This window comes from Episyrphus balteatus, chromosome 4 (genome assembly GCF_945859705.1).
Source record: "Episyrphus balteatus chromosome 4, idEpiBalt1.1, whole genome shotgun sequence".
Lineage (NCBI taxonomy): Eukaryota > Metazoa > Arthropoda > Insecta > Diptera > Syrphidae > Episyrphus > Episyrphus balteatus.
In genome coordinates, this window is record NC_079137.1 from 31,386,084 (window position 1) to 31,406,881 (window position 20,798).

The 20,798-nt window shown below is 30.8% G+C and overlaps 1 protein-coding gene across 4 annotated transcripts; it reads left to right on the forward strand.

Moving 5' to 3' along the window:
- Positions 1–1,998: 1,998 nt before the first annotated feature.
- LOC129917928 (receptor-type tyrosine-protein phosphatase H) lies at positions 1,999–20,223 on the forward strand. 4 transcript variants are annotated; one of them, XM_055998160.1, is made up of 19 exons: positions 1,999–2,171; positions 2,544–2,891; positions 7,869–8,124; positions 8,183–8,298; positions 8,369–8,641; positions 8,780–8,962; positions 9,033–9,188; positions 10,206–10,499; positions 10,564–11,000; positions 11,073–11,232; positions 12,932–13,249; positions 13,324–13,668; positions 14,635–14,786; positions 14,841–15,156; positions 15,226–15,531; positions 18,521–18,591; positions 18,652–18,786; positions 19,268–19,530; positions 19,600–20,223. In XM_055998160.1, exons 3-19 carry the CDS (start codon positions 7,901–7,903, stop codon positions 19,931–19,933), a joined length of 4,083 nt encoding a protein of 1,360 aa, XP_055854135.1. In that variant the 5' UTR covers positions 1,999–2,171; positions 2,544–2,891; positions 7,869–7,900; the 3' UTR covers positions 19,934–20,223. The 4 variants fall into 4 exon arrangements, with proteins under 4 accessions (XP_055854135.1, XP_055854134.1, XP_055854136.1 ...); XM_055998159.1 differs by lacking the exon at positions 2,544–2,891; XM_055998161.1 differs by lacking the exon at positions 2,544–2,891 and having other exon boundaries at positions 2,005–2,140.
- Positions 20,224–20,798: the final 575 nt, after the last annotated feature.

Genomic DNA, 20,798 nt, shown 5'->3' on the forward strand with positions numbered 1-20,798 from the left:
TTATTTTGTATGGTTTCGTCCCATATTTATTTGTTATTGTTAAAACTCAAAATTAGTAAAAATGTGGACAGTGCCGTAAAGTTATTCGTTGTGGGCCGCATGCGGCCCGCGGGCCGCAAGTTTGACATGCCTGCCTTATACTAAAACACTTCACTAACAATATGCAAAAATTAAAAAAAAACACTTAAGGAACACATTTAAAAAAGTTACCTACCTACTCTAAAAATATTTTTTGTTTTTTTTTTTTTAATTTGATAGCGTTTGTAATAAAAGAAAAGCAAAATAAAAATACCTAATGGTTTTTCGAAGTTCTTTAAATTTACAACAGCTCAAGCGGATACCATTGATCAAATTTCGTTATGGCCCAGGTATATCTAAAACTGTAACAGCCAATTTACAGGATAAATCTAGGACATCAAAAAGCTTAGACGGATCGCTATCCGTAAAGTATTTAAAAAGATTACTGAAAATACGTCCTTAATTTATATAATTCTTCCAGAAATCTTTTTCCAAAGGTACAGTTATTGAAGATTTTGAGCTGCCGTCAAAATATAAAAGAAAACCTTTAGATGATATTGAGATGGAATATATTAACAGAGGTGGTCCACCGTAATGTTTTGAAGTTCTAAGAATTAGACATTAAAATAAAAATGGAAAAATGACTTTTTTCTTTACCCATACTACATATCACCATCACTTAGGCATTTTTTAATTATAGTTTTATAGTTTTTTGGCCCTTCTGTCCTTATTTTTTGTGTATTACATTTAAAAATTAGGAGTTTAGATAACAAATTGGTCTTTATTCCGGTTTATAATAATATATCCAAAATGATAAGTTTTTCACAATTTAATTTGTCATTTCAGTTTATCATAGAACCGGAAGGAATAGATGCCCTGAACTTATCAACTAACTTGATGAAATTACCTATAAGTATCTACATAAATATGTAGGTATCTTCCCTCAATTTTTCTAGGTTGTCTTTTAGACAGGTAGAGTTCAGAATCGTTACTACATTTGGCACTTCAAAAGGAGTTTAGAAAGGATGTTATTACTTTTATAACATTATATTTCTGCAACTTCTTATCCCCTCAATTGTTTCGCTGATTATATTGTACAATCAGATTTTCATATTTATTTGAGGATTTACACCTTTGTCCGTCGCATGTTGAACTTCAACGGAAAAATATGATAAGCTCATCAAATTCTGATCTCGAATGCATTGTCGAATGGGGAATAAGAAACCACGACGGAAATTTGAATTTTTGAACTTTGTCATTTTATAATTCAAGGTGGTTTAAATGAACTACATGTTTTGTACATTGTGGAAAAGGTCTAAATTTCTTCTACGCAAAACTGAAAAAAAAATTAAAATGGGCAAAAATTTGACGAAGCTAGATTTTTTTCAATGGATGAACGTCCAAAATACCCTAACTCCAGACTGTGGCGGTGATAGGGAGTTTTTAAATACCGTTTCGTAATCAGTGCAACTAGCTCTACAAAACGTAATAAGTCTCCGCCCGCGTATATTTTGAATGTACCACAGTGTTATATACATAATTATGTGATTGTTTGCAACGCTTAGGCAATATTAAAAGTAATAAATAAAAATAATAATATTAGAAACTGACTCCCCTGAGATCAAATGTAGACATTTCAATTAAATCTACCAATTTGTTTCTATTACACCAACTATAATCATAGTGTAATTTAAAAATTCAATAAAACTACTACTGTAAAAAATGCATTAAATTTTATGACTTTTCACTCGAACCCTATCGCAAATTTACAAATTCTAAAAATTTACTCACCTATACCTACTCTCTGATTGAATGAAAAGTTATTATCATTATAAGAAAAGCGTGTATACTGTAAATTCACGTCATCAGTACTCTACTGTTCATTTCATATCATATCGACAACCTCATTGAATAATAATAAAAAATAAAATGATATTTCCTTATCAATGGTAATGGTTCTTACTTTCAATGAAATATCGAAATATCAGTTAGTATTCGAGTGTCTGTCTGTTAGGAAACTTGCCATATACCGTTGTTGTATATTGTTTTAAATTTCCGAACTAATACACGTTTCCGACGGTTTAGTCCCTCAACATTAAACGCCGCCATCTTATGATTCAGCGTATTAAGTTATTTAAAAAATAATCATAATTGTAATTGTTTTTATGAATTAAAATTCAACTTACTACTCAAGTCCCTACTTTAGTTTATACGCACTATATAGCTAAGATAATAATACATAAATAAATATAACCTTTTGTGATAAAATGAATATGAAAAATAGTATTTTTGCATCATACAAGTTAATGTGTGTGTAAATTAAAAAAAAAATGCTTGTGATAAAGATTTTACACAAAAATCGTCAAATAAATTGATCAGCAAATGTGTCTTTTTAGCCTGTCAACAGACTAAAACAACATAATTTCTGATTTACAAGCATACAAATGCCACAGATGTGTGTTTTATCATTTTTTATTGCTTGTTTCTTTTCTTTTTTTTATTTGAAATTTATCACCGGTGATAAGAACGAGTGAATTACTAACTAGAATGCAATTGCCAATATTAAACTACCATTGTTCTTTATAATTGAAAAAAATAAAAAAAAACAACAGCCTTGTGTGAGAACGATAACTCCTTGAAACTTCTTGTGATAAGCACTCTATATAACTACCACCTGTTTTAAACACGACTTATCAATTCAATTGCATCCGTTGAAAATTGGAATACATTCAAAAAAGGGCTACCTTACTCCATTTTGGAGTGAGCAAGTGAGCACCGTGCAGTGTATTTATCCAACTATAGTATTGATTGAGAAATATACAATTGATCACAGGTTGATGATAAGAGAACTGTGATAAAATAATAATCCCCGGGTAATTAAGTCAACATTAATCGATAAGTGTGCGTTCTGGTACCTAAATAAGATAGTGCCATTGTGAAATACATATACAATAAATTATTATTATAATATAACCTACGGTTATTATTTATATTTTGATTCACTTGTAATTAATCTTGTTCTTTTAATTGAGAAGATAACACAAGTTCGGTGTTTTAGATGTTGAATGTGTCTAGCTATTGACAATCAATTTTTGCCTTTTCAAAAAAAAGGAAATATTTTATTTTGTGTGTTTAAAGTAGAATTGTTTAATTTGCAGAAAAAATCAATAAAGAAGTATTTCTTTTTAATAGTTGAAATTATTTGTACGAGTGAGTACCTAGGTATGTTTGTTTCAAGTTGTTCAGTTAATTTATGGCGGCACAATTAATTTTATGATATGGACTTGCACTGAGTAGTAAATAGATCATAAACTTAAGATACAATTTCAATAAAAATGAAGGCAAACATACAGAGGCGTCAGATTGGGTTTTGACTAATTAATTACGACATGAAATGAATAATTTTATGACAACTTTACTTTTACTTAGTTATTTCGATATTTAGGGAGCGCAAAAAAAAAAGTTTAAATAATTTATTTTTATATAAAAATGCATAAATTCAAGCAAAAAACTATATTATATTTATTTTTATTCACTTTCCTAAAATCAAAAAATAAAACCCCGTTGGTTTATTCAGAAAAACTATTTTTTAAGTTTCGTAGTTTGTACGCAAATTTGCCTAAAAAAGCCCAACTTTCAGCATTAACTGCCAATTAAAAACTATTGGTGCCAATTATTACAAAAATGGTGTACTATTTCGATAAAGCAATCACAACAAAAACATTACTGTTAAAAAAGGAGCCAAGTTCTCCTATGTTGAAATTATGCTGGCACAAAAAGTACTGAGATGTAAAAGTGTACCAAGTTCTAAAGTTTGGGTTCAAATTCGTATCAATAAAATTTTGATTGTTCTCTTGACAATTTTTCTTAACCATCGATTTTTAAAGTTATTTCAAAAATTGCCAAGTAAACAATCAAAATTTTATTGATACGAATTTGAACCCAAACTTTAGAACTTGGTACACTTTTACATCTCAGTACTTTTTGTGCCAGCATAATTTCAACATAGGAGAACTTGGCTCCTTTTTTAACAGTAATGTTTTTGTTGTGATTTCACTACTTTTTGCAAGGTATGGCTGTAGAATATAAAATCTCTTTATTTGATGAAAATTCAGTGAAAATGGGTGGTTGCCACGCCCCCTGCCTGAAATTCTCAAACTTTAAATTTTTTCCTTTGTGTAAACTACCAGCTCCACCATTCTACCAAATTTCAAGATTCTACGACAATCAGAAGTGCTCTATAATATTTGATGAAAATTCAGCGGGAATGGGCGGTTGCCACGCCCCCTGGCTGAAATTCTCAAACTTTAAATTTTTTCCTTTGTGTAAACTACCAGCACCACCATTCTACCAAATTTCAAGATTCTACGACAATCAGAAGTGCTCTATAATAATTTATGAAAATTCAGCGGAAATGGGCGGTTGCCACGCCCCCTGGCTGAAATTCTCAAGTTTTAAATTTGTTCCTTTGTATAAACTAACAGCTCTACTATTCTACCAAATTTCAAGATTCTACGATAATCAGAAGTGCTCTATAATATATGATGCAAATTCAGCGGAAATGGGCGGATGCCACGCCCCCTGAATTGAAAATCTCAAATTTTCGATTTTTTCCTTTGTATACACCACAAGTCCTAACACCGTGTAAAATTTCAAGTTTCTACGATATCGGGAAGTTCTCCATAATTTTGATGATCTGTCAGTGAGTCAGTGAGTCAGTTACGGTTTTTGCGATTTTTGAAGCCCTATATCTCAGAAACTACTCATCGTAAGAGGCTGAAATTTTGTGAGGTGTTTGGTTTTGACGAGCTCAACAAATGTAGTAAGTTTGAAATTTCTAGCATCTTTGGTGTGGAAGTTAGAGGGGGGTCGAAAATGGCCTGAGTTGTTTCCTGTAAATAAGGGTGTAGTGCCAAAGTTGCTAGAGAACTTGGCTGGGCACTACCGTGCCCCTTGATACTCAGGGCTACCTTCGTAGATTTTCAAAAAGAGGCCAAAAAAGAGCATACCTATTCTGCCCATAATCTCGTAAAGGCCCTAACTACAAAATTTTCGATTTAGATTTTTTTGCATATTTGGAGTTAGGGCAATGTCTCTGATTTATCGTCATTTATTTTTTTAGACTAGGTCTTCAAATACGTCAGAAAATTCAAAATGTACTTTTGGTTTTTTTCATTTTTATATGCAAATTGCGATATTAGATTTACTATTTCCCTCTATAACTCAGAATTAAGAAAAATGTAGTTAGGGCCTTTACGAGATTATGGGCAGTATTGATAAAAAAGAGGCCCCAATAAAAAAAATGTGAAAATAGAATAAGTTAAGTAGGACAGTCACACGAAATACTTCATTTGCGCCTTTCCCGAACCGCAACACAAACCTTTTAACACAATTTCTTAAAATTAAAATTGTATGAACATAATAAGAATGAGCATAATTTCTTCAAGAAAAAATACAAAATTTATCAAAAATAACCTTATAAAAATCAAATCAGAGCTAAACAACAGTAGGTAACGTATATTTTTTTTTACAAATATGCCGTTTTTACAAATGAGCCGTTATAATTGAAAGTGGTATGAGTCACATTATCCTTGATTTTCAAAAAATGTCAATTTTTTAATCAAACGTACATAATTTTAAAATAGAGGAACGAAAATATCAAAAAGAGAGATTTTTTGATAAATTTTAAAAAGTGGAGGGAAAGTGGATTGGGTGAAAGAGGAAAAACACCTCTTTAGAGGCGCAAAGGTAGCCCTGGCAATACTTATAAAGATTGTGTTAGAAGCTTTAACAGAAAAAAACATAGTTTGTACAGCTTTTGAGCGATCTTTTTCGGCTAAACAACAGTAGGTAACGTATATTTTTTTTTTACAACTGAGCCGTTATAATTGAAAGTGGTATAAGTCACTTTATCCTTGATTTTCAAAAAATGTCAATTTTTTTAATCAAACGTACATAATTTTAAAAAAGAGGAACCAAAATATCAAAAAGAGAGATTTTTTGACAAATTTTGAAAAAGTGGAGGGAAAGTGGATTGGGTGAAAGATAGAGGAAAAACACCTCTTTAGAGGCGCAAAGGTAGCCCTGGTAATACTTATAAAGATTGTGTTAGAAGCTAAGAAAAAATAACATAGTTTATACAGCTTTTGAGCGATCTTTTTCGGTTTGTTACAAAAATGTCACATGGGGCTACAAGGCGTTTAAATGCGCGCTGAGTATACAAAACTACAATTTTCGGCCGACTGTTTGCCAGAATATCAGGGTGATAAATTGTTGAACGATTTGTCTTTTGTACCAGAGCTCTGGGGTTCGAATCCCAAGCACAATACTTCTTTGTTTCTTTTTTTCTGCTTACAATTAATTTTTAAATTTTCTTAAAACGATATCACGTGAAAACATCATCCGTAAACCCATTTTAAAAACAACCAATTTTTTTTTCTAGTACTTCGCGTTTCATATAATTCTTTTGTTCTCTTCTTAAAACATAAAATAAAAATATAAATGATCTGATGTGAATGTTCGCAAAGAAATTCTTTATTTCAATCTTTTATGATTAATTTATTGATAGCACAAAACCCCATTCGAATTATATCGATTATTTTTATAGTCTTAGCCAATCATACTTTGTTATTTAGCCCACTAATAAAAGTGTGAAATTTATATCGATACAAAAATGATTGTCGATTATCTTTATTTATTGGATTATCTTCGAGAGTGTATTTAGTCTTGATATTTATTTTTACTGTTATTAACTTTAAGGAGATTTTTTAAAAGGTGTGTAATGTTATCATCGTAGTGACTGTCTTATCAAAAAAAAATAATAATAACAAATTTAAAACTTAATCATAAACGTACGTTTTTCTTCTTTTGCGGTTCAAAGTGACTTTCTAACATGACTCTAAAATATTGCCACTTTTTTCTATTAAGTATTTTTGTTAGCAATAAAGCTCAATCTGTCATCTGATTTTTCGACATTTTCTAGACAAATTACAAAAATCGGACCACCTAAGAACAAGCGGATTCCGTATTAAATTAACGGACTTCTGCATGGTGTTTAGCCAAAATGACTTCCGTCTTAAATTAAACGGAAAAATCTTCTTAATTTCTTGAATATGCAAATTTTAAAGAAATCCACTTAATTTAAGCGGAAAATTATCTTATTTGTATGTGGAAACATACATCATGCTATCTCACTGTTGGAAATAAGAGTGCTAAACAAAAAAACGATTTCAACTTAATATTACTTGTTTTTTATTTGTTTTAACAAAAAGAATGTGCACCAAATCGATAGAAAATCTGTAACGAATAGCTTTATTTTTTACCGTTGGACATGCTGTAGCCGAGTTATTCCCAAAAACAATATTTTTGGGTGTTTTCGCACCGGTTTTACATGCGTTCAATTATCAATTGCACCATCTTTGGTGATAAAGAGATTTTTTATTTTAAATGAAGGAAATTAAGAGGGTTACAAAATAGGTTAGAAAAATATTAACCATAATATAAGCTTTTTTCGAAATAAAAACGAAAATGTGTTTTTTAACAACTAGAATTTGATTTTAACTGACTGCAATTTTGTAGTTACTCACTTTAATACAATGAAATAACATTTTTAAACGATAGAAAATATTATAAGGAAGAAAATGTATGTTCATTTTATGGTCTACGACAAACTGGAGAAAAGATATTCGCTTAGAAGTAAAATATCCCAAGAATAACTTCGCTAAAAAGAATGATCAGGTAGTGAGAAATTGGGTTTAAGCCTTTTAAATATACCCCTATCGATCCATGAAATAAAAACTGACAGTGCCTCTGTGCGTATTAAAAATACATATAAATAATTTTTTTTTTAGCTATAGCTATTATAATGTGACAACGACCTACAATGCTAAACAATCTAAAACAATGGAATGCACTTTCCCTAACAGTGATTTGTATAGTTTTAATATTTTCTAAGCGAAATGTAGCAGCTGACCCCGATCCCAAATACCAAATAGAATACATAGCATCAACAAATAAGTTAGAATTTTCTGTTGGAAATGAAGACTATATTCTACAAGGAGTTGTATGTAAAAGTATTCAGAACTCCTTCAATGGAACCAAGTCATGGTAATGTACAGTCAGATTTATTCAGTAATTAAATTTTAACTTTTTATTGATACTATAGTGAAGGTTTAGATCCATGTGTAACATACATAGTAACCCTTTATCTAACACCAGCTGACGAAAATGATCAATCCAATGGAATTGATCAAACATTTGATGTTAATACAACTTATGCAAGTGAGTTACTTTTGTATTTTATTATGATTTTTTATTTCATTCATAAGTGTTTATATTTTTAATCTTTTAGTTCCTCAAGTGCAGAACCTCACAGTTCGTCCTGGTTCAGTAAACCTGGATATCAATTGGGATACAACTTACCGAACTTGCATTGCTAAGTTTGAATTATCAGTTAAAACACCTAGCACAGTATTCAACAGTGAACTTCAAAATGACAAAGACAGTTTTGAATGTAAAGATTTGAATCCTTGTCAAAACCATTCTGTGCAGCTAAGGACAAGGAATATCTATGGCGATTATGTTGGTGATCTACTGCAACAAAATGTTACAACCGATTTTGTTGGTATGTTTTCAAATAATTAATAAACAATCAAATTTTGTCAGTATATTTTTTTTTGTTTAGTTATTTGAATTAATTTAATTTTGAAATTTATTTAAATATACTTTAAGAGGATGTTAAAACACATTTTAAATATTTTAGAGCCAGAAGATGTGACTGATATTAAAGTTATACATGTTGACAATGTTGCCGTTAAAGTCACATGGGAATCTCCAAAATTTTCGTCTTGCATCAATATTTTATTCCTCAAATGGTCAACCTTAGAATGCATTGAAGAGTTTAAAACCAAAGGATTATTTAATCATAAAGATAACAAAGAGGATGGTAAGGCTTTGAACTATTGATACGAATGCATGTTGAATAAACACATAATAATATAATTTTTTTCTTAAAGAGTGCAAGTGGAAAGAAAAAAATATAACTGATGCTAACACAAAGGAGGTCACTATTCAAGATCTTGACGGCTGCGAAGAATATGGATTGTTTTTCTATATAAACGAGATACCAAAAGCTAAGTCGGAGTTAAAAACTTTCACATCACCGGAACAATGTAATTATTGTTGAATTATTCTTTTGATCTGATTGAATTTTTTCTTTATTTGCAGTTTAAAAATTTTTTTTTGTTGATAAATATCATAGAAATATGAGGAAATTGTATCGTTTATTCAAAATTTCGTATCTTAAAACTGTTTTGTACCTATGAGTAACTTGAAGTTGTTGATTCAAAATGTATCATGATTCATCTAAGAGCCCCCGCACACTACAAACTTTCTATCTTTCTATCGGCCGACAGTTTAGTCGGTCTCTTATCTTAATCAGTATGAAATGTATGCTTCACAATTGCCTTCAAACTTAAATATTTCCTATCTAGCCGACTATTTAGTCGGCTGCCTGTGAGCCCAACCCGACTAAACTATCGGCCGATAGAAAGTCTGTAGTGTGCGGGGGCTCTTATTTGTTATTTGATTCATGCATTTTTGCTTGCTAAAGATCCAAAGTCTTTTTAAACCGATTTTTTCGAAGAAAAGTGTTGGTGTAACAAACTGCAAATTTTATATGTTTAACGCAATACACCGATATGAGCCATCTTTAAAGAGTTCTTATTATTCGAATGATTAATCGATATGAACATCTTAAAATAAGTTATAACTAGTTTTTTTTTATTTAATGATGAATTTTTTTTTAGCCCTGATTTTTCAATCGTCAGTTAGACTATCAGAAGAATAAATGTCAATATAAAAAAAACTTTTATTCCTAGGAATAAGCTCTATCTGAGGTTTATCTGACTATTGAAAAATTGACCCTTAAAGTAGAACAAGTAAAATATAAATAAAATGGAGATTTTAAGGCGCTACCATTAATTTTTGTTAAATTCTAGTTCCACTACAACTTCTCAAAAAGTGGTTTAAAAAGAAATCAATAAAGAGATTTTGGAGCATATCTTTCTGCGACTATCCTATGTCTTTTAAGTAAATAAAAAAAACTAAAACCCGTAGCGATAAGGAATCCTTAATACAAGTAGTCTATAGAATTAAAAAAAAAACTCCTTGTAAACCTTTTTTTATAGTACCAGGACTTATAGAATACGGAAAGCATAAAATAAATTCAACTGCAGTCACTGTTGTTTGGAAATTGCCAAAACAAAATAAAAAGTGTGTCGACGTTTACCACGTGTATATGACAGGACCAATTCAAAAAGATCCTGCATCCCAAAACATTTACCCAGCTATAACAAAGGAAACAGTAACACATTTCGATAACCTCGATCCATGCGGAGAGTATAATATATCAGTCCAACCATTTGGTCATAATGGATTTCCTGGAATAAAAGTTAATTCTAGTCTAGTTCTTGAACAAGATAGTAAGATTTGTATATTAATGTTATCATTACAAATAAAACTGATTATTTCATTTTATTTTGATAGATCCTACACAGATACGAAATGTCCAGGTTGATGCTCAAGCCAAGGAAATACATCTTAATTGGGATCCACCTGAATTTGCTGAACTATGTCTTGAAGGTTATAGAATTTCAGCATGGACTGATATTACAAATTCAATTTTCGACAAAGAAATCAATGAAACGCAAATTGTTATAACTGATCTTGTTTCTTGTCAAGTTTATACGGTCCAGATAATTCCATTTACAAAATCTAAGAAAAGAGATGGCATTCCAGAGCATATTGAACAGATAACATCACCAATGGTTGCTGCTCCACCAAATCCTTTTCAATCGACTTTAATAGAAAGCCATAGTATTGAATTGAGTGCTAGAGTAAATGATAATGATTATTCGACTAACAAGTGTCAAACATTATTTGCTCGTTTTGTATGTGAGACGGGAAAAAATGTTCCATTTACGGTAAGTAGAGTTTTAAAAAGAATAAATTAGTTTAATAAAGTTTTTAATTACATTTAACTATTTTTGTTTCAGAGTGTAGTTAAATATGTTGAAGGAAGACTTGGAGATGTTAGTTTTAAAGCTACAATGTCACCGATGTCTCCATTTACCGAATACGTATGTAAAGTGGATTTATTCAATACGGCAGGATGGTCGAATTTCACCCAAGGTGTTTTTGCAACAGACAAATATTGTAAGTATTTGATATTTGAAATGCTAATATGCGATTTGTTTGTTCCAAAAATTTTGCAAATTTGAGATTCAGGCTTTAGCTCAGTAAAAATAAGTTCCGTAAAGTCTCAATACCATTGCTTTAAACACAACGGGCAGGTTCAGAAACCTTAGGGACTAAATATTTAGGTAATTGTTCGGTCTCTGATTGCTCAACTGTCAAAAAAAAAGTTAGGCAAGAAAATTGCCTAACTTTTTTTAGTCAACATGACAGCTGATTGTTTTTAATTAAGAATTACGGTAACAGAATTAAATCTATTTGTGTGATAAAAGAGTAAAAATAGCATTATCGGTTATAATTAATATTATTTAGGTATTTATTAAAGTAAAGTGAAATTTGGTGTCTTCCCCATGCGATATGTCAAATTCTCAAGTAAATTTCAAAATTTGACAACAATGGTGTATCCAAACTAATTTAGACAATTTACCCAAATTCCCGTTCAGAAAATGACGTTCCTTAAATATCTAGTCCTGAACGTGCCCAATTACGGTTATCAATAATTATGATTACGATATTTGACAACTGTCAACAAAATAAATTAATTAATATTATCGCTGTCAATTAATCATTTTTTTTTTTTAAACTGTGAGATTTGTAAACTATTTTGAATAGTTCTATTTATAAGCTTCGTATGGGCAGGGCATTATACATAGATAGAAGTGACTTCGGGAAAAAAATCCGCTTTGAATTATTGGGGCGCTATAATCACTCTACATGATTGTGTAGGTATTCGATAGCCAAAAAATCCCTGAAAAGGACTTTTGTTTACTAAGTAACCAAAACAGAACTTAAAAATTCTATTTTTACTATGTTGATTTGTATTGGTTTTGGTGTGTGTTAGTTTTCTGTTTGTTAATTTTTGTAATAAGTATTTTAAATAGATTTTATTCTTAATTTTTATAATATTTTTAATTGCATTTATTTTTAAATGTTTGATTCTTATTTGAAAAGATTTTGTTTTTCTGTTTATTTATTAACGACAATAAGATGAAGAAATTAATCAGTTATTGAGTGGAAGTGTTTATTTAACTTTGATTAGGGTCTATTAGCATCTAGGCCGAAATTGTAATTCACAAATTCATATTATTTGAAAGTTTTCTCCCATGCACTGTGGCGTATACTTGCTTTTTTCATTGACTTTTTTTCAAACCGCATGTGCAAAAGTAGGGGAGGATAAAGTTGATAGAAAATTTAAGCTCATGCAACCTGACCAGACCATATAACACACTATTTTAAAGTATTTCATGTTTTATAAGGTCAAAGAGAAAATTTGTTCATATTTTCCATCTCCTTCAGTTGCAAATGAGACGGTAGTAAAAGAAGTTATTAAGGTGGTATCAAAACTATGGAAATGGTTTATTCGTAAGAAAGAAGACGGAAAGGTCAGAGTCTGGCTAGTTCTAATTGGTTACATTCACCGCGTTCAATGCAGGCCACCTGAACTTAAGTTCTGAATTTTTAAAGGCTCTGATTGGTCAGAACCAAATCAAACCTAAATTTTACCTAAATTTTACCTAACTTTTAATGATATCTGACCAATCAGAGCCCATACAAATTCAGAACTTTTGTTTGTTGGATTTCGAATTTCGTTGGCATTAAAAACCTCTTGTTAAAATAAGACATAATTTATTCAACATTTTAAAACCAATTTATATTGCAGATCCTGAATTACCTACCAATATCACAGTGAAATTTCTTAGCACAAACGTTCTACAATTCCAATGGGCCCCACCAATTTATCCAAATGGTAACATCAACATTTACTACTTGTACTTCCGTCACATGCAACCAGCTTATTATATTCCTCCACATTGTAAAATATCAACCTTCGAACCGAAGAACTTCGAAACATCTCGTTTAGAAGCTGAGTTTTCCACTCTACAACCGTTTTCATATTACAGTGTTCAAATAGCTGCACAAAACGATTACGGAACTGGTGATTATACATTGCCAGTGTTGGCAAGAACATTACCGTCGGGTGAGTAAAAACTTAAAACTTAGGTATTTCGAATATTTAACATTTTTGAAAATATTTTTTCTTTTTAATTCTAGTATCTGATCCTTTGACTTATTTCATGGTGACAGCTATTAATGGTCCTGATGTGAATTCGACTACTTATAAGGCAAATGTTGCACTTAAATGGCTAATGCCATGCAAAGCTAATGGAGAAATTGAAGAGTTTTTGTTGGAATTTATTGGTAAACGTAGTAGCACTCATTCTCCTGTTCATTTTTCTCGTAGAGTGGAGCCTGTTTTTGATGGAACAGGATACATGAACTTCATAGAGACAGATTTATCTCCGGAATATCAGTATGATGTTACAATATCAGTTAGGAATAAAGATGTTCTTAAGACTAGTGAAGCAAAGCTACTGACTTTTGATTCTCCAGCTGGAAGTAAGTTGAAAGTTAATACTATTTAATCCAGTCAAATAAGGGTTTAACCTCGGAATGAATGTTAGTAGAAATTTTTTTTTGTTCAATATCTTCCTTTTTCCATTCTATAACATAGGTCAAATCGCGAAATGGAGATTTTCAAAATTAGCAAAAATAGGCTATGGTATTATATACACATATGATACATGATTTCAAGGTATTTTTTAATGCTGATTCCAAAAAATCTAAAATCAAGACAATCTGACGTCTCTGGAAAAAGTTATACCTGTTTTTCATCTGTCAACTCATATTATTATAAATAACAGTTGCAAACTTACTGCCGAAAAACCTTTAAAAGTTATGGTAGATGAACAAAATTTTACATGAAGATTTAAGAATCCATCATTATTAAAAATCAAAACAATCCATTACAAAAAATATATATACCTACGAAATAATGGTATTTTTTGATGGAGGGGCAAATTTCAAGATATGCACTAAAGAAGATTCTTGTTCATCTTAGGAATAAGTGCTAATAGGCTAATGTTTTCATTTTAATCTTTGTTTGGATATTCTTTAACTACCCTCAAAAATCTAAAAAAAATCTCATGTCCGCAAGTCCTAATTTTCTTGGTTTGAAAATAAGGTGCAGATACCTTGAAATCATGTATCATATGTGTATATAATACCATAGCCTATTTTTGCTAATTTTGAAAATCTCCATTTCGCGATTTGACCTTGAAATCGCGACAAGCGAACATGAGAATTTTCTAGACTTTTGAGATATGTTATAGAACGGCAAAATGAAGATATTGAGCAAAAAAAATTTCTACTAACATTCATTCCGAGATTTACCCCTTTTTTCTCCTTATTTGACTGTATTAATTGTTATTAATATTTATTATATATGGTTCAATATGGGTTTTTTTCTTGATAAAACATATATACAAAAGATAGAAACCTAACGGTATAAATTATTTATTTTAGTTCCTGATAAAATAGAAGATATAAGCGCGGCAAAGGTAAATCCTTTTGATGCCAGCAATCCAACAAGTTCGGCAGTTGTACGATTTTCTGCTGATCTACTTAATTCTGAAGCAGGAACCATTCAATATGCCGCTTTACTTCTATCACAAAAGGTGAATACAAAACGCCTTTTGCATTAGATTCAATTACAAAAATTCTTATTTTAGAATTGTAATCCAGAGCCTAAACTACTTGTTGGAGCTTTAGATAGCTCCAATGAATGGCCAGATTCTGAATCTTGGACAGATGCCTACAGCAATGCCGATTGCATTAAGCAATACCAAACTACTCCAATTCGATGGCAACCAATTCAACCAAGATCTGGCAATATTATTGAGTATACAGTTGGAGCTGAGTCTTGCAGTAACATAAGCAAGCGCTATTGCAATGGTCCCTTAAAGCCAGATACAGAATATCAAATGGTAATTCGATTATTTACAAAATCAAGTTTTAGTGATGCGGGTGTTTTGGAATTTAAAACTGGTAAATATTTTTTTTATTATGAACCCACAAATTTTAATATAGGTACATATATTTTTTTTTTCTTTATAGATTCCCTTATTAAGTTGGCTCTAATATGGATATCAATTATAAGTTGCCTTTTCGTAGCTTTTATTGGTGGATTTTTGTATCTTTATATAACAAAGAAGATTATTTGGCACAGAGAATCAGGTCATGGCATTGAAGATTCATTTGGTGATATAACATCAAAGAATTTTGCAATTTTCTACAATGAACTATCCAAACGGGATAAATTGCAGAGGGAATTTAAGGAATTAACAGTTATTGCAACGGATCTTAGTTTCTCAGCATCAGAGACTAATGAGTACAAAAATCGTTACAGAGACATATTTCCATGTAGGTAAAAAAGAAATGGGTTTTTGGTTTTACTTGGGCACCTTCAGGAAACATTAGGGACTTAGTTTTTAGTCAAAGTTAATTTCTTCAAAAAGAACTACGCACTAGTAACAATTCACATTATTAAATGCATTGATGGTACAAATATCCTTTGGTGCTGTAGTGTTCACAGGCTCGCCAACGTCATGTGTCCGCACACCACAAGCCTCGATCACTGACTGACCAGTGCTGCCATTTCGAAATTTAAAAAAACATGATAAAAAACAGTATTTGAGTTCAAAAAACATGATTTATAAAAAAACAGAAGGGGTACAACAACATCGAAACGATCGAGGAACTAAACAAATAATTTCGAATTTATTTTATAAAATAGTATTAATAAAGTATCTAAATCACAAAGAAGGCAGGAATAAAACATAAATAAGTCAATAATTTGTACTCATTAAAGCATAACTACTACAACGAGCACTTTTTGCAAAAAGTGGGAAATTTTTTTGTTTCTTCCTAGCGCAGTGATTCTGAAAAAAAAAACTACAAAAATTGTGTTTGGAACCAAAAAATAAGTTTTCTGCATAATTGTTTTTTCATTTTTCGGTCGGAAAACTCTCACAAAATGAATTTGAAAATGTTCACTTTTTGCTAAAAGTCCTCGTTGTAGTTATGCCTTTAAGGTTATTTTCATATAAACGGACTTCAGGTATGGAGTTATGGCTTACAAAATGATTGTTAAGCCTGAACTACATTGGCTCTCAAAGTGCAAAAGTACAAAATTGAAAATTTTCAAACGCATTTTTGTATGGTTTTTCGGGCTGGAAAATTAAAACAAATGATGCAGAAAGCTTATTTTTTGGTTTTAAAAAACAATTTATATATGTACTCTTTTTCACAAAAAAAATTGTGATAGCCAGAAAAAAAATATTTTCACTTTTTTACTTTTTCAAAAAGTGGTGTATGTATGCGCTCAAAACAGTGACAGGTATATCTCTCTAAGCCGGTGTAGTGAGAGTATCTGAGTTAGACTTATATTAAGTAATGTAGTTAAGCTTACGCATACACATGGCATACACTACAGGTGCCAACAAAAATCCCAATATAATTAACGTAGAACGCATAACGTACCTAATGCGCCAATAAAGGATATCTGAACAATAAACGCAGGATGTAACTGAAATTATTTTTTTTAAATGAAGCCTTAAAACTGCTTAAACCTATAGAGTGGCAAACTAAGTTTAAAATCACAGTGTCAATGTGTTCAAATTTTTGCAATGAGGTGTCAAACTTCAGTGTACTTTGAAATCAAAATAATTAGTTGGCAACAAGACAATATCAATTTTAAAGTATTGTTCTGCATCATTTCATGAGGTAAACGAATGGCATTTTCGACCTTTTTAAATTGGAAAAATATTTTTGACACAAATTTTGGTAATTTTTCCCGTTTTTCTATGGCAAAAACAAGATGTTATAGTTTCCAAAAGCTTAAAAGGCAATTTGTTTTAATTTTATATGGGTTCTATGAGGTTCTCATCTGCATTAAACACCGTTTTCAAAAAGGTATAAACCATCAGGACATTCATGTTTTTTGGGTTTTATTAAAACAAGCATATTTAAAAGCATGAAAAATAAAGTTAAATCCAAAAAAGCATGCATGTCCTGACTATACCTCTAGTCCTAGAAAAAGGTGTTTAATGCAGATAAGAACCTCATCAAAATTTAGTCCTTACTGCCTCATAAGTAAACATACATATGTACATATATCTAAAATAAACATCTCCAATAATAAGGGTCTTTTTTTTATTATTTTGAAATAGTTTTTCGACTTAGGAACTTGATTCTCGCAAAACCCATACAAAACGAACGCCTTAAATTACAGACATTTATCAAAACAAAATTATTTTAAGTTCAAACAGTTAGGTCCAATTTATTCACTCTCCATTATATTTAAAGTCCCCATTAAAAATAAAAAATCTGTCAAATCACATACAAAATTTAAAATTTCCCGTTTTTAATGGAGGCTTTAAATTTAATGGAGTGTGAATAAATTGGGCCTTACAGAAATACTGAGTATTTTTTGTGCTGTAATTAGAATTAAATATTTTTTTTATACCTAGAGAAGAACTAATGTATTCATCTTCGGTCACTGACAAAAACTACAATTATTACAATTTAATTAAATTGCAGCAAGATATATTAGGTGAAGCACTTTTTAAATCCAAAACCCAATGAAATTAAAATTAAAACGATCCGACGAGCCATTAATGTATTGTCTTGCATACCCAAAGCTAAAAATGTTTGACTTGGTATGAAAACTAAAAATTTAAGTTGCTCATACGCCATAGTGCACACATGAATTTCTCTCTTTTTCTTTAAATTTATATGTAAATCAACGTTTATGCTTTTTAAATGATCTACAGGGCAGGTATTACTATGCGGATGGATGGATGTACGAATTTCTTTGAAATTTGGTATAGATAGTTTTTAGGTAAATTCCCATTTTTTATATTTTTTTTATAGATAACTCGCTTTGAACGTTTGCCTCCAATAAAACTTTTTTGAGGCATTTCAGTTTTCTCGAATATAATTTCGATAAAATTTGGTGTACGTACTGCCCCAAGTGATTCTAGTAATAAATTTTGTTGCTAATAATTTTTTTTTCAGTTTAATTCTAAAAAATTTACTTAAGTCTTAAATCCTTACACTTAATTAATGCGTAGTTTCTTTTAATCATAGTTGTGAAAATCATTTATGCGTAGTTTCTTTAAATCATAGTAGTGAAAATCATTACTAAATATAAAGAATTAAAGTGAAACCCACCTAACTTTTTATAACTTCTGATTAATAAATAACTTTTAAATTCAGATAAGGTGCCGTAGGTTGAACTCGACCATTATTATGATTTTGTTTATTGATGTTTAGGAAGGCAATTTTTATACCATTATTTTATTCAGATTGTATATAAAAATTCTCACATACATTTTGCTTTGTTTTATAGATGACAAGAATCGGGTAATATTAGATATTGATGCAGATGGAAATGACTACATTAATGCCTCATTTATAAACGTAATTAATTAAACAAAAATATATTTTTAAGAGTAAATTAAACTTCTTCATAATTTACAGGGATATCGACGGAAAAAAGAGTACATAGCTACACAAGGTCCAAAACAGGAGAGCATAGTCGATTTTTGGAGAATGGTTATACAACACAATGTGAAGATAATTGTTATGGTTACACAATTCAAAGAAGAAGACACGGTTAGTTATATTTGTTAACTAAAAATAGAAGCAAGAATCAAGGGCAGGGTTGGATTTAGAAGAGGGCAGCCGGGGCTACAGCCCTGGGCCCCTATTTAAAAAAAAAAATTCATTCCAATAAGTAAACATCACACAAACAAATTTTCATTTTACTTGGTAAATAATTATAAGGGAGAGGGCCCGACAAACGATTTTGGTTCTATAAAGCTTTACAGATGCAATTGTTGCTTCTGTAAAACATTATAGAAGCAAAATTGTTAGTAGGGAGGCCCCCACTTTTTTGCTGCCCCGGGGCCCCCACATCTTTAAATCCGAACCTGAGCAAGGGATCTACTGTAGTAACTTTGTTACATTTAAAACCTATCTAAAATTTAGAAAAAAATTATGAAAGAAGATTTGTTCATATACATATTGCTTGCCAATTTATATGGATTTTAATTGCAAGATAACAAAGCGTCAATCATGTGTATTTCTTTTTCAGGTAAAATGCAATCACTATTATCCATATGAATGGAAAAATATAAAAGTAGAAGTTACAAAAGAAGATTCATTTGATCTTTACGATCGAAAAGAAATGCTAGTTACGCATGCCCAGCAGAATATACGTCACAAAATTATTCACTTTTACTTTAAAATGTGGCCAGATCACGGGGTTCCAGCAGATCCAATGAGCTTAATAACATTTGTTCGTAAGGTCAAGGCTGAAAAATGCCCCAGTGGGTCACCAATAGTAGTTCATTGCAGGTTTGTCAACAAATAATTTATTTAATTACAAAATTATTAATAAAAAAAAATTATCAAATTAAATTATAGTGCCGGAGTTGGTCGGACGGGTACGTTCATTGGACTTGACATTATTATGCAACGTGTTAAAAGCGAGAGTAAAATTAATATTTTTGAAACCGTAAAAGGACTTCGATTTCAACGTATGAAAATGGTTCAATCAATGCAGCAATATTCGTTCCTATACACGTGTGCTTTTGAATTGGTTAAGCACAAACGAGGCAAATATGTTCTTAAAAATAAAAAGAAAGTAAGCTTTGAGAATGATCAGGATACAGATTTGGGAACTATTCCAAAAGTCAGTATAATGGATGCAGATAGTGGAAAAAACTATGAGACGAAAGATTTGGAAAGTGTCATATAAATAATTTTGTGGTTAATTTTCTTTGAGAAAAAAAAAATAGTGCAATAACTTACCAAAGCTTTTATAAAAACTTAAAAAAACGGGGAGCTGAAATGAGTATTATTTAAATAAAAAAAACTTGTTAAATGTTTACACATGTTAATAAATTTTATATGTTGTATACTTGATACATTTTACTAATTTTCCCCGCCTTAGTTGTTATCGTAATAACCCCAAAAAATATAAATACAAAAATAAAAATCTGAACCAACAATGGCTTTCTAAGGCGGGGAAAATTAGTAACGGATTCTTGTAGAAGAGTTTAATACAAGCATTTTTTTTACTATGGGAGGGGGGGGGGGTCTATCTCTCCCCGTTTAGGAGGGAGGGGCAATTTTATAAAAAGTAACTCAAAATAAAAAAAAAACTATTTAAAAACGACGGCAACACCTGATGTTCACCGCTGAGGCCTGCCAGACTAAGATTTTCTTACTTAGCATGCTAAAAACTACCACTGTACGAATTTTCAGCCTTACAAGAGCTACCTTAGTCAAATGTGCCACTAGCTCTCCTACTATTATGTAAGCAGAAAAAAAGTATTGGGTCTCTTGAGATTCAAATCCCAGATTTCTGGCTTAAAAGAAAAATCGTTCAACCTTTAAACTCCTATATCTATACCTATACATACGTATGGGAAAGAAAGTTCTCAATGGTTATTCAGTTTTACTTTTCATGCCGACACAAAGCGCTACTTGGCTTATCTATTCTTGTATACTCAATTTCATCAAACTATTTTTTCGGTTTACTATGGCGTATGAGTAACTTTATTTTTGAATAAAAAATAATAAATTGGAATTGATATGTTGTCAACAGTTCCTTGGTATTA

Excerpts from the sequence above, each read along its gene's own strand:
- LOC129917928 (XM_055998160.1), top strand. The coding sequence starts at position 7,901 with ATGCTAAACAATCTAAAACAATGGAATGCACTTTCCCTAACAGTGATT. Across the intron at positions 9,189-10,205 it reads TTTCACATCACCGGAACAAT|TACCAGGACTTATAGAATAC; the intron begins GTAATTATTGTT and ends CTTTTTTTATAG. Across the intron at positions 19,531-19,599 it reads CCAATAGTAGTTCATTGCAG|TGCCGGAGTTGGTCGGACGG; the intron begins GTTTGTCAACAA and ends ATTAAATTATAG.